Source organism: Moschus berezovskii, chromosome X (genome assembly GCF_049115385.1).
Source record: "Moschus berezovskii isolate FMDL1 chromosome X, NW_MosBer_1.0, whole genome shotgun sequence".
In the NCBI taxonomy this organism is placed as follows: domain Eukaryota; kingdom Metazoa; phylum Chordata; class Mammalia; order Artiodactyla; family Moschidae; genus Moschus; species Moschus berezovskii.
The window spans coordinates 70,653,250-70,668,276 of record NC_142488.1 but is presented as its reverse complement, the minus strand read 5'-3'; the positions used below and the strand labels follow the sequence as shown (position 1 = coordinate 70,668,276).

Here is a 15,027-nt window from a genome sequence, read left to right as displayed (position 1 = left end):
TTTTCCAGGATAGATCACATCCTGGGCCATAAATCTAGCCTTGGTAAATTCAAAAAAAATTGAAATCATTCCAAGCATCTTTTCTGACCACAATGCAGTAAGATTAGATCTCAATTATGGGAGAAAAATTATTAAAAATGCCAATATATGGAGGCTGAACAACACACTGCTGAATAATGAACAAATCATAGAAGAAATCAAAAGAGAAATCAAAATATACATAGAAATGAATGAAAATGAAAACACAACAACCCAAAACCTCTGGGACACTGTATAAGCAGAGCTAAGGGGGAAGTTCATAGCAATACAGGCACACCTCAAGAAACAAGAAAAAAGTCAACTAAATAACCTAACTCTACATCTAAAGCAACTAGAAAAGGAGGAAATGAAGAAGCCCAGGGTCAGTAGAAGGAAAGAAATCGTATAAATTAGGGCAGAGATAAATGCAAAAGAAACAAAAGAGACCATAGCAAAAATCAACAAAGCTAAAAGTTGGTTCTTTGAGAAGGTAAATAAAATTGACAAACCACTAGCCAGACTCATCAAGAAGCAAAGGGAGAAAAACCAAATCAATAAAATTAGAAATGAAAATGGAGAGATCACAACCAACAACGCAGAAATACAAAGGATTATTAGAGAATACTATCAGCAATTATATGGCAATAAAATGAATAACCTGGAAGAAATGGACAAATTCCTGGAAAAGTACATCTTTCCAAAACTGAACCAGGAAGATATAGAAAATCTGAAGAGACCCATCACCAGCATGGAACTAGAGGCTGTAATCCGAAATCTTCAAGCAAACAAAAGCCCAGGTCCAGATGGATTCACAGCTGAATTCTACCAAAAATTTAGAGAAGAGATAACACCTATTCTACTCAAACTCTTCCAGAAAATTGCTGAGGAAGGGAAACTTCCAAACTCATTCTATGAGGCCACCATCACCCTAATCCGAAAACCTGGTAAATATCACACACACACAAAAAAAAAACACTACAGGCCAATATCACTGATGAACATAGATGCAAAAATCCTTAACAAAATTCTAGCAATCAGAATCCAACAACACATTAAGAAGATCATACATCATGACCAAGTGGGCTTTATCCCAGGCATGCAAATGCAAGGATTCTTCAATATCCGCAAATCAATCAATGTAAAACACCACATTAACAAACTGAAAAATAAAAATCATATGATTATCTCAATAGATGTAAAGAAAGCCTTCGATAAAATTCAACATCCATTTATGATAAAAACCCTCCAGAAAGTGGGAATAGAAGGGACATACCTCAACATAATTAAAGCTATATATGACAAACCCACAGCAAACATCATCCTCAATGGTGAAAAACTGAAAGCATTTCCCTTAAAGTCAGGAACAAGACAATGGTGCCCACTCTCACCACTACTATTCAACATAGTTCTGGAAGTTTTGGCTACAGCAGTCTAAGCAGAAAAAGACATAAAAGGAATACAAATTGGAAAAGAAAAAGTAAAACTTTCACTGTTCGCTGATGACATGACCCTTTACACCGAAAACCCTAAAGACTCTACCAGAAATCTACTAGAGCTAATCAATGATTACAGTAAATTTACAGGGTATAAAATCAGCACACAGAAATCCCTTGCATTCCTATACACTAATATTAAGAAAATAGAAAGAGAAATTAAGGAAACTATTCCATTCACTGTTGCAACGAAAAGAATTAAATACTTAGGAATATATCTATGTAAGGAAACAAAAGACTTGTACACTGAAAACTATAAAACACTAGTGAAAGTAATCAAAGAGGACACTAATAGATGGAGAAATATGCCATGTTCGTGGTTTGGAAGAATAAACATTGTAAAAATGAGTATACTACCCAAAGTAATTTATACATTCAATGCAATCCCTATCAAGCTACCAACGATATTTTTCACAGAACTAGAACAAATAATCTCACAATTTGTATGGAAATACAAAAAACCTCGAATAGCCAAAGCAATCTTGAGGAAGAAGAATGGAACTGGGCGAATTAACCTGCCGGACTTCAGGCTCTATTACAAAGCCACAGTCATCAAGAGAGTATGGTACTGGCATAAAGACAGAAATATAGATGAATGGAACAAAATAGAAAGCCCAGAGATAAATCCACGCAACTATGGACACCTTATCTTTGACAAAGGAGGCAGGAATATAAAATGGAGAAAAGACAGTCTCTTTAACAAGTGGTGCTGGGAAAACTGGTCCGCTACTTGTAAAAGAATGAACCTAGAAGACTTCCTAACACCATACACCAATATAAACTCAAAATGGATTAGAGAGCTAAATGTAAGACCAGATTCTATAAAACTCCTAGAGGAGAACGTAGGCAAAACACTCTCCGACATAAATCACAGCAAGATCCTCCAAGACCCACCTCCCAGAATATTGGAAATAAAAGCAAAAATAAACAAATGGGACCTAATTAAAATCAAATGCTTCTGCACAGCAAAGGAAACTATAAGTAAGGTGAAAAGACAACCTTCAGAATGGGAGAAAATAATAGCAAATGAAGCAACTGATAAAGGATTAATCTCCAAAATATACAAGCAGCTCCTGCAGCTCAATTCAAGAAAAATAAATGACCAAATAAAAAAATGGGCCAAAGAAATAAACAGACATTTCTCTAAAGAAGACATAAAGATGGCTAACAAACACATGAAAAAATGCTCAACATCCCTCATCATCAGAGAAATGCAAACCAAAACCACAATGAGATACCATTTCACACCAGTCAGAATGGCTGCTATCCAAAAGTTACATGCAATAAATGCTGGAGAGGGTGTGGAGAAAAGGGAACCCTCTTACACTGTTGGTGGGAATGCAAACTAATACAGCCACTATGGAGAACAGTGTGGAGATTCCTCAAAAAACTGGAAGTAGAACTGCCATATGATCCAGCAATCGCACTCCTGGGCATACACACCGAGGAAACCAGAATTGAAAGAGACACATGTACTCCAATGTTCATTGCAGCACTGTTTATAATAGCCAGGACATGGAAGCAACCTAGATGTCCATCTGCAGATGAATGGATAAGAAAACTTTGGTACATATACACAATGGAGTATTACTCAGCGATTAACAAGAATGCATTTGAATCAGTTCTAATGAGGTGGATAAAACTGGAGCCTATTATACAGAGTGAAGTAAGCCAGAAAGAAAAACACCAATACTGTATACTAATGCATATATATGGAATTTAGAACGATGTAAATGATAACCCTGTATACGAGACGGCAATAGAGGCACAGATGTATAGAACAGTCTTTGGGACTCTGTGGGAGAGGGTGAGGGTGGGTTGGTTTGGGAGCATGGCATTGAAACATGTATGTTGTCATATGTGAAACGAATCACCAGTTCAGGGTCGATGCATGCTACAGGATGCACGGGGCTGGTGTGCAGGGATGACCCAGAGGAAGAATAAAGGGAGGAAGGAGGTGGGGGGGTTCAGGAGGGGGAACTCATATACACCCGGGGCGGATTCATGTCAATGTATGGCAAAACCAACCAATAAAATATTGTAAAATAATTAGCCTCCAATGAAAAAATAAAAATAAAGAAAACAAAGTTAAGTTTGAGACTCCATAAAAGTTTCAGCAAAAAAAAAAAAAAAGGGGGGGTGTCTATGGTGATATAAATAATCAGGTCAAGTTTATTGAGAACAGATCTATTTTTTTAACAAGTCTCAATTTGGTTATATTTGGTAGAAATGAGGGTGATTTTAGGGAGAAATAAATGTTAAATCCCAGTTTGTTAATGGTGGTCTACCAATGGCGGTAGTAAGACTCATTTCTTGGATAGTTCCTTGCTGTTATGTGATATTAATGTAAAATTTAATTGAATTCTTAAACACCCTAAGTTTGTTTCTGAAGCTTATCTCAGTGATCTATCTTTGGATGAAGATCAGATGCCTCGTGACATGCAACCAGGACTTAAAAAAAAAAAAAAAGGACATAATTTAAAGGACTGTCTCCAACCTGGATGGAAGGACTTTTTTCAGAAGGAACTACATTACACCAGGATGAGAAGACGACGACATCAGAGGTAGACAGCTTGCCCAAGATGTTCGACCTGATTCGTATGATCATTTATAATGTTTTCTTGACTTCTTAGCCCTCTGCATGTAAATCAAATGCTTTTCTACTGTAAGCCTGATCCTATGCTAGTTTTAGAAACGAATCCAATTGTTGGGTTTGTAGACATGTAAAAGCTCATTCTGCTTATACAAAAACTCTGTTAGACTTGTGCCATCCTAATGTCCTTAAACCATGGCAACAGTCTGCTTCTAAATTGGAAAATAAAAAAACAATAGCTGGAAATCAGAGTCAGGGCTATGGGAAATCTAAGATGGCTGCTTGGCTTTTCCAAGCTCCCTGACAAACCTCATTTTTTATTTGATGGGTTAAAGCCTCCCTGGCTACAGGACCTCCATAATGAAAAATCACGGAATATTAAGTTTTGTAAATTGTTAAATTAAGTTTCTAGTTTTGTTAATGTCTAGTATTTACTAATACTGCTGAGACAGTTTCTTATTACGTGACACTGATAAAAGATTTAATTAAATTATAAAAAAGTAACCAATCTTCAGATAAAGGTCGTATGCTCCATAATGTACAACCAGGAGATTAACACCAGACTATAATCATTTAATGAATGAAATCAGGTGACTTGGAGTATACCAGGCTTTATCTAAATAAAGTTCTTGACTTATATTTGACTAATAACTGCTAGCTATGGCTATATTATTTTCTATGTCACTTATTTCACTGAGCCTGTGATATAATGCTGAACTGACAGTTCCATATGAGATCAATAATTGTAATAATGTGACTCTGGGTATGGGAAAAAGCAACAAGAGGAAATATTTTCCTGGACCAGGAGGCTAGTAAGATAGTGGTCCAGAGACTTTTGCTACTTGCAAGGCCTGGTCCAATTTTAGCACACTGAGTAGCCCATCACTTCCCTGTACCTGGGAATGAGCCTTCCTAGCACCGCAGAAAACAACGGCCATGAAATGGTGTCACATGGTCAGATATGTGGCGATGAAGGGACCCTGCTGACTGGAAGTTGGTCCTTGCCAGCTGCCTCTACAAAGATTACATCATGACCATTGCAAGCTGCTGACCTTCAACACCCCCTGAAAAAAGTTCAGGGTGAAAATCAGGAATGAGGCACTCTGTGCTCTGAAAAAAAAAAAAAAAAACTGGCAGAACAGGCCTTCAGATACTTAGATCTTTTCATAAAAATGTTTTATGAGTTCCAATTCTTGCATCTTCTCATACCTAGAAAAACACTGACGTCATTAATGGTGAAATATGCTTTGACTATTAAAAAAAAATCTTTTTTTCACAATTAAAAGTCAAAATAGAGTAGCTATGGTTCAGACATCCTGGGAAATAACTATTTCCCAGATATCCTGAAAAATGATATTATGGGTGTGATTTCAGACTAGACGTTGTGACCTAATGTAGAAATTAATGCTCCTGTAATGCATTTTTGCTTCTGTACTTTGCTGCTCATAAAACCAGTTACTCCATTTTAAGATAAGGTTGTTTTTAAGTAAAGATTCCTAAAATTGTTTTTGAAAAAATAAAAAAATATATAAAATAAAATAAAAATAAAAAATTAAAAAAAAAAAAAAGATCTAACATGTAAAGACCTAATATACAAGGGTTAGTTCCAGTCAGCAAGATGACATACATGATATATAGACATCTTACCCGAATGAGAATTTGTTCACTCACAGTTGGAGAGGTCTCTCCTCTCTTTGTCACATCTAATAAGTCAACAAGAGGACGAATAGTCATTCCCTACAAAATGAAAAACAAAAAGCTGAATTTCTTTCATATGAAATTAGTGGCTTGAGTACTTCCCTGGTGTGTCTCTGTGTGTGTCTATGTATGGGTGCATATGCACAGGTGTCTTAATCTGGCTATGATAAAAGTTTAGAACATTTTCTTAAAATTCAGAAGGATCATTGGTCTAACACTATACGGAAGAGCTGTGATTTTCCCTCATAAGGGTCAATCAGGCATATATATTGTTGACAAAATTGTGAGTCATTTTTAAAAAACCTGAAAAAAATTTACCACTATATTTCAAAATCAGAAAGTACTTAAATCACAGAGTCAAAATGCTGCAAGAGATTTTCATTTCAATTATTGCCAAATACCTCAGGTATATAATTTTGTCTTTATTATTCATCATCCCTGGATAAGAGAATGGCAACCCACTCCAGTATTCTTGCCTGGAGAATCTCCATGGACAAAGGCTCCTGGTGGGCTACAGTCCATGGAGTCACAAAGAGTTGGACATAACTGAGTGAATAAACAAACAATGAGAATAAGGTTGCAAAAGAGACAGAGAAAGAAAAACCAGAGAAGTAAGAGGAGAATCATAAAGTCAGTTGTCACAAAACACAAAAAGAATATTTCAAGAATGTGGGAGTTTGACACATGGAATCCTTGGGAAAGCTCAAGTGAAATGAGAATGGCAAATGACCATTAGTAACCTTAATAAAAGAGATGGGTCAACAAAGTTTTATGTGGTCAAGAGAGAACATTACATTACTTTAGTGTAGTTGTAGTGTGTTTTAAATAGGAGCTGCTTGAGCATGTTTAAAGTTGATGGTAAGAATCTAGTTGAGAAGAGTGTAAGTATACATGAGAGAAAATAAATGATTGAAAACACAAGACACAAAAGCAATAGATTATAGAGGATAACTTGAGACTGGAGACCACCCCCCCAGCTTTGTTATAAGAAAAAGAAAGAGGTTAGGAACAGATACAGTTATGTTGAGAAGTTAAAGGCACTGTGCATGACTACTGTAAGCCAAGTGGCTCTTTGCAGAATTCTCTTTCCTTAGTTTTGTTTTGTCTTTTAAAACCAAAGTATGGTTGAATGCAAAGTAAAGGAAGAAGATGAAATTTGCCCTGGCATCTACATTAGGAATCAAGGACTTTAAGAAAGAGTTATGAACTGAAGTAAGAAATATGAAGTGGAATATGGAAAAACCTGGCTGCAAATAAACAACAAAATCTACTGCTTTCAAATGAACTACCACACTACTTAGTCACTTTCAAAATACTTTGTAAAAGCATTCCCATGAAGTTTCTATTTTTACCTTATTTCAAAAATGTGGAAAGAAGAAGGTAATAATTTTCATTAATGTTAAGGTAGAAACTTAAAAGAATCTCAGGGGTATCCTAGTTCTTCATCAACTCTTCAGAACTTCTGAATGACAAAAATGCCTTACCATGGCCTTGACTGCTTTAACACACCAAATAAGCATGCCACCCCAAAAGCTTCCTCCCCAATTTGGAGCTACACAATTTTTTGTAAATGCATCTGAATTGCCCAAAGTCAGGTGATCATCTTATTCACACGGTTTTCATAAATAATTGTACGTAATTCCTGCTTTTTAGATGACATTTCAGTTATGCAATTCCACTAAATTCATTCTGACATTTAAAAAATCAACATATAATGCTTTCATGGGATATAATTGCATCCTTTAACAGTGTTTATCACAGACAAAAAGCCTCCCACCATGACCAAATCTGTCTAATGACCTGTCTTTGAAAGCCTGACTCCATGTTTGCATTTTTAAACCCTTTTACAAGACTCTCCATCTTCATTTAACTAAATTCATTCTATTCAGTCAGTCTACCATGGATAGACCAAAATTAATGCTTTTAAAATAAAGGTGTCAAACCAACCTGACTCAGTGACATCTCCTCTTCTAACCCATTTTACGTATTTTGTACTATTATATTCTGGTCTTTTAAAGATGTAGAAGAGTTGAGAGACAAAATTTTATTCTTTATGTTTGAATCTCTGTAGTAAATCATATATATGGTTAAATGAAGCTTGAGTAAAACAGTAAAAATCATGTTTTAAAAAATAGTCTTGATTTCAAACTTTTATTACAAATGTTCATGTTATATTCATACTGCAAATTAACTTTTATTTATTATTTATTCATTTATTTCCTTATTTCAGATATTTATTACACATTTCATTGGAGCCACACTAGTAGACTGAGTATATAGTAGTGAATAATTCATATTTATTTTCTGCATTCATGGAATTCAGTTTAGCAAGGAGACAGACATCACCCAAGTGGAGAAGAGAATGACTAAAAGATAGATTATTGTTGTTGTGCTTTAGTTGCTAAGTTGTATCCAACTCTTTTGCGACCCCGTAGACTGTAACCAACCAAGTTCCTCTGTCCATTGGATTTCCCAGGCAAGAATGCTGAATGGATTGCCATTTCCTTCCCCAGAGGCTCTTCCCAACCCAGAAATCAAACTCACATCTCCTTCATTGGCAGATGGATTCTTTACCACTGAGCCCCTTGGAAAAGGAAATGCAACCACTCCAGTATTCTTGCCTGGGAAATCCCATGGACAGAGGAGACTGGCAAGCTACAGTCCATGGAGTGGCAAAAGAGTTGGACACAACTTATCGACCAAAAAAAAAAAAAAAAAACTACAGATAGATGATAGATATAGTGATACATTCTATGAAAGTGTTCAAAACAATAAGCCCAAAATGGAGATGCTTATACAAAGCCCCACACCATCAAACCAAGGCTTTATTTAATTACAGTTTCTGCTCTCCCAGAAATGAAATCAAACACATTTACATAAAGTGGCCTGGGAATTCTTCTCTGAGGAGGCTGTACATAGCTGAGGATTAAAGGATAAAAGGAAGATGGACTTGCAAGGAACGTAGGAGATAGTGTTTTGGGGAGAGTGAATGACATGTGGGAAAAAGCTCAAGTTGAGAAAAAGTTTGTCAAGGTTGATGCAATTCAAGAGGCTTAAAACACAGTGAAAAAGATGGAGAATGGCCACAAAACATGGGGTTTCAAAGGTAGACATGAGACATATTTGTTAGAGAGAGCTTATAGTCATGCTAACTGTTTTGGAATTTATTGAAAGTTAAGAAAAGAACCAATAAAAGAATTTTGGAAGATATGTAATACAATTTGTGTTTTAAAAACATTGCTTTTGATTCTGTGGTGATAATAGATTGAAAGAGGAAAGGAAAATGGAAAATTTTAAGGCAGTTCAGGAAATGTTATGGCAACTTGGACTAAGATGATGGCAATGGTAATAGAATATAGCACAGAGATTCCACAAGAAGATAGATATGAGAATACTCATGAAAATACCACCTTTAAAATTAAAAAAAGAAAAGTTTTATCAACTGAAAGGACAATTAATAAATAAATTGGTATATAATCATAAAATGTAGTATTGTAGAGCACTGAAAATTAATGAGCTACAGCTACTCACAAATATATAAATAAATATTAGTAACAAAATGTTAATAGACCAAAAAAATTCCAGAAGGCTATATGCAAAACATGGTTGGATGAGATGGAGAGAGGATGAAATGGTTGGATGGCATCACTGACATGATGGACATGAATTTGAGTCAGTTCTGGGAGCTGGTAATGGACAGGGATGCCTGGTATGCCACAGTCCGTGGGGTTGAAAAAAGTCAGATATGACTGAGCTGAACTGAACTTAACATGCAAAGCATATATATACACACCCTCATATAGACACTTTTTATAAAGTTAAAAAATAATTTAAACTGATCAATATATTATTTATGTGTTGTCTATGTGTATAATATGTGATTTCAAAAAGCATTTTTTAAAAGACAAGATAATAATAGATGATTTATTCAAGATATCAGTCACCTGTAAAGAGAGAGAGAGATGAAAGACAATAGGATAGTGCATTGCATTAACTTTCTTGGGTTTTGTGCTAGGCTCACAGCTGTTAGAAGTATTGAGTGAATGAATGAATGAATAAATGAATGCCAAGAGTTGGACACAACTGAGTGATTAACACTTTCACTTTCTTTCAACAGGTTTCCCAGGTGTCTCAGACCATACAGTCTGCCTGTAATGAAGGAGACCCTGGTTCAATCCCTGGGTTGGGAAGTTCCCCTGGAGAAGGAAATGGCAATCCACTCCAGTATTCTTGCCTGAAGAATTCCATAGACATAGAAGTCTGGCAGGCTACAGTCCATGGGGTCACAAAGAGTTGGATATGACTGAGCAACTAACACTTTCTCTTTCTTTCATTGGGTCAATGATTCAAATTGGTGTTGGTGTCATGAATCAAAATATATTATTAATACAACTTTGTATATCTAGAAATATTTTTAAAATCAAGTACATATATTGAAGATATATTTTGGAATTAGAAACCACAGGGCTTGTTGTGAGGGATAAGTAAAAGGAAATAATCAAATATGTATTCTACATTTCTGTAGAATATCTTTGTAAATGGGTAGATGTCAGTGTCATTTACTAAGATAGAAGAAAAACAGATAAGTATCAGATTTATCCTTTGTAGACATATTGGATGTATGGACAAAAAATTAACAATACCTGCCATTCCCATAAACAATGAATGTTTCCTGCCATCAGCCATTGCAACCATCCTCAAAGTTATGCCCTTAGGGGAATTCAGAATGGAAAAAACCAGGACACTGCCCCTGGAAAGTGAAGATGCATATCTAAGGAATCATTTCAATGCACTCAGACTTTTGCATCTTTCCATATATAGAAAAACACTGAAATCATTAACTTCAGATTTTTGGGTTTTATAATTAGCAATGTTTTGATGTTGAACAACATGCTTTTTTTTTTTTCCAGCAAAAACTCCTATATATCCTGGCTCCTCTCTTACCACTTTTAAACACTTTCTCAGAGGTAGCTGAGAGGCTGTTTCCCAGGCTATAGTCCTCAGTAAGCTTCCTAAATAAAACATAACTCACAATTTTTAGGCCTTTTTTTTTTTTTTTACAGTTCACAGCTGTGATTTTCTTGTGAGACATCCAAGTAGAAGTATGATGTAATAGTTGAATGCAAATATCTGGACCTCAGAGTAGATAGACGAGCTGGAGACAAACACTTAGAAGTCATCAGAATTTATATTGTACTTGAAACCATGAAAATGAATATAAACATCTAATGAAAAAGTATAGTGAGAATTTAATGCCCAGAACCTAATACTGGAGAACTCCTATATTTAGAGACCCAACAGAAAAGGATCATCCAGCAAATTCCCAGATAGATAGAAACACTAGGAGGGTATGATGTTAAGAAAAGCAAAAAAGAAAGCATTTCAAGAAAGAAGTAGTAAACTGTATGAAACTCTGCTGACAAGTTTTATAATGTTAGGACAAAAGAATTGTCCTAACTTTGGATTTTGGAGGTCTCCTGCATTGCAGGAAGATTCTTTACTATCTGAACTACCAGAGAAGCCCATTTTGAAGTCAGCAGAGACCTTTTGGCAAGAATAATTTTGGTGGAACAGCGGGGGCAGAATCCAAATTGTAGTTAAGTGGAACTGATAAACTGACACAGCATGTGAAGATGACTTAAGTGTGCTCAGTCATAGTGATAATAACAATATTATCTTATAAATACGAAGTCTTTTAAACTTATATTATTATTTAATCTTTATAACAAAACAGTCCTAAAAGATAAGTCCTGTATCCTCTTTCTACAAAAAAACCAAAAAGAATCCTGAGTAATCATTTAAATGTCTGAGATTAGAAAGTTCATCTGGAATGAAGTTGTGATTAGCAACCAGGTCTTCTGATTTCAACTTTAGTACTCCTCTCCCCTCAAGAAGAATAATGGGGGTAAAAATGGCCAAATCAGAATATCTCAAGAATATCTCCAGTATATTACAGAAGAAACAATTAAAAGACATGTTCTACTGGTGGTTGTCCAGGCACTCATTCACCTGAAGCATATCATGGCAATTTTATCAATATCTACTGCTGCTGCTGCTGCTGCTAAGTCACTTCAATCGTGACCCCATAGACGGAAGCCCACCAGGCTCCCCCGTCCCTGGGATCCTTCAGGCAAGAACACTGGAGTGGGTTGCCATTTCCTTCTCCTAAGAAGCAAAATATATTGTCCTTTTGCTCTTTCTCCCCAATGGGTCTTCATTCTCAAACAAAATTTAAATTTCTGCAAATATTTTTACCACTAGATGGTACTAGAATAACATGAGAAGTTTTCCATTGTACAATTTGTCTACAGCTTCAATCATCCAACAATATCCCTCCAAAACACCTAAACTCCCCAATTAGGGTCTTAAATAGATTATAGTACTAATCAATGGGAAAATGTAAATGTCAAATGATGAAGTCTCTAGGAGTAAGATGCATTTGAATACTTGGAGGAAATGTAAAATCAAAGGAGAATATTAGATAGCTGCCCTGGTGACTCAGACAGTCAAGAGTCTGCCCACAATGCAGGAGACCCGGGTTCAAACCCTGGGTCAGGAAGATCTCCTGAAGAAGGGAATGACAACCCACTCCAGTATTCTTGCCTGGAGAATTCCATGGACAGAGGAGCCCAGTAAGCCCCAGGCCATGGGGTTGCAAACAGCCAAACATGACAGAGAGACTAACATTTCATTTCATAGCTATTATTGATAAATTATTAGAGATATTAGGTAAGAATTCTAAGACATATAGGAATTGTAAGTTTCTTCTTTAAAATGACTTTGGAGAGAAAAGGCAAGATGGCAGAGGAAGAGGACATGAAAACCACTTTCTCCCCCACAAATTCATCAAAAGAACATCTGAACGCTGAGTAAATTCCACAAAACAATTTCTGAATGCTGGCAGAGGACATCAGGCACCCAGAAAAGCAGCCCATTGCCTTCAAAAGGAGGTAGGAAAAAACATAAAAGATTAAAAAGTGTTCACCACCGCTCCCTAGTGTCAGGGCGGAAATTAGATACTGAAGAGACCAGTAAACAGAAGAAGCTAAAACGGAGGGAACCACCTTGGAAATGACAGATGGAGAAGTCTTGAGGCTACTGCAAGAATAAGACTGAAAACCAGAGGCAAGAGGCTTAAGTCCAAATCCTGAGAACACCAGAGAACTCCTGACTCCAGGGAACATTAATCAATAGGAAATCATCAAACGCCTCCATACCTATACTGAAACCAAACACCACCCAAGGGTCAACAAGTTTCAGAGCAAGACATACCACACAAATTCTTCAGCAACACAGGAACATAGCCCTGACCTTCAATACATAGGCTTCCCAAAGTCATTCCAAACCCATTGACATCTCATAACTCATTACTGGAAACTTCATTGCACTCCAGAGAGAAGAAATCCAGCTCCACCCACCAGAACACCGACACAAGCTTCCCTAACCAGGGAACATTGACAAGGCACCTGTCCAACCTCACCCACAGTGAGGAAACTCCACAATAAAGAGAACTCCACAAACTGCCAGAAGATGGAAAGACCATCCAAAACTCAGCAATATAAGTAAGATGAAGAGGCAGAGAAATACCCAGCAAATAAAGGAACAGGATAAATGCCCACCAACTCAAACTAAAGAGGGAGAGATAGGGAACCTACCTGATAAAGAATTCTGAATAATGATAGTGAAAATGATCCAAAATCTTGAAAATAAATTGGAGTTACAGATAAATAACCTGGAGACAAAGATCAAGAAGATGCAAGAAAGGTTTAATAAGGATATAGAAGAAACAAAAAAGAGTCAATATACAATGAATAATGCAATAGATGAGATTAAAAAAAAAAAAAACTCTCTGGAGGGAGCCAAAAGTAGAATAACGCAGGCAGAAGATAGAATAAGTGAGTTAGAAGATACAATGGTAGACAAAAATGAAACAGAGAGGAAAAAATAAAAATGAATTAAAAGAAACGAGGACAATCTCAGAGACCTCTGGGACAATGTTAAACACCCCAACATCCGAATCATAGGAGTCCTAGAAGGAGAAGACAAAAAGACCATGAGACAACACTTGAGGAGACAATAGTTGAAAATTTCCCTATAAACGGGAAGGAAATAATCATCCAAGTCCAAGAATTCCAGAGAGTCCCAAACAGGATAAATCCAAGGCGAAATACCCCCAGACACATATTAATCAATTTAACAAAGATCAAACACAAAGAACAAATTTTCAAAGCACCAAGGGAAAAACAACAAATAACAGAAAAAGGGATGGCTATAAAGATAACAGCTGATCTTTCAATAAAAACTCTTCAGGCCAGGAGGGAATGGCAGGGCATACTTAAAGTGTTGAAAAACAATAACCTACAGCCCAGATTACTGTACCCAGCAAGGATCTCATTCAAATATGAAGGAGAAATTAAACGCTTTACAGACAAGCAAAAGCTGAGAGAATTCAGCATCAGCAAACCAACTTTCCAACAAATGCTAAAGGATCTTCTCTAGACTGGAAACAGAAAGAGTGTATAAACTCGAACCAAAAGCAATAAAGTAAATGGCAATGGGATCATACTTTACAATAACTACCTTAAATGTAAATGGTTTGAATGACCCAACCAAAAGACAAAGACTGGTGAATGGATACAAAAACATGACCCTTATATATGTTGTCTACAAGAGACCCACCTCGAAACGAGGGGCACATACAGATTGAAAGTGAAGGCCTGGAAAAAGTTATTCCATGAAAATAAAAGCCAAAAGAAAGCAGGAGTAGCAATACTCATATGAGGTAAAATAGTCTTTAAAACAAAGGCTGTGAAAAGAGACAAAGAAGGACAGTACATAATGATCAAAGGATCAATCCAAGAAGAAGATATAACAATTATAAATATATATACACCCAACATAGGAGCACTGCAATATGTAAGACAAATGCTAACAAGTATGAAAGGGGAAATTAACAACAACACAATAATAGTGGGAGACTTTAATACCCCACTCACACGTATGGATAGATCAACTAAACAGAAAATTAACAAAGAAACACAAACTTAAATGATACAATAGAACAGTTAGACCTAATTGATATCTAGAGGACATTTCACCCCAAAACAATGAATTTAACCTTCTTCTCAAGCACACATGGAAACTTCTCCAGGATAGATCACATCCTGGGCCATAAATCTAGCCTTGGTAAATTCAAAAAATTGCAATCATTCCAAGCATCTTTTC

The 15,027-nt window shown here is 36.2% G+C and overlaps 1 protein-coding gene across 1 annotated transcript in view; it reads right to left on the bottom strand.

Annotated features, from left to right (window-relative positions):
- The window catches only part of LOC129563936 (sodium/hydrogen exchanger 2-like), a 107,303-nt gene that overhangs the window by 32,164 nt on the left and 60,112 nt on the right, over positions 1–15,027 (bottom strand). Inside the window, 1 exon segment of the mRNA XM_088834275.1 lies at positions 5,752–5,841. Coding sequence (XP_088690401.1) covers positions 5,752–5,841 — 90 coding nt within the window.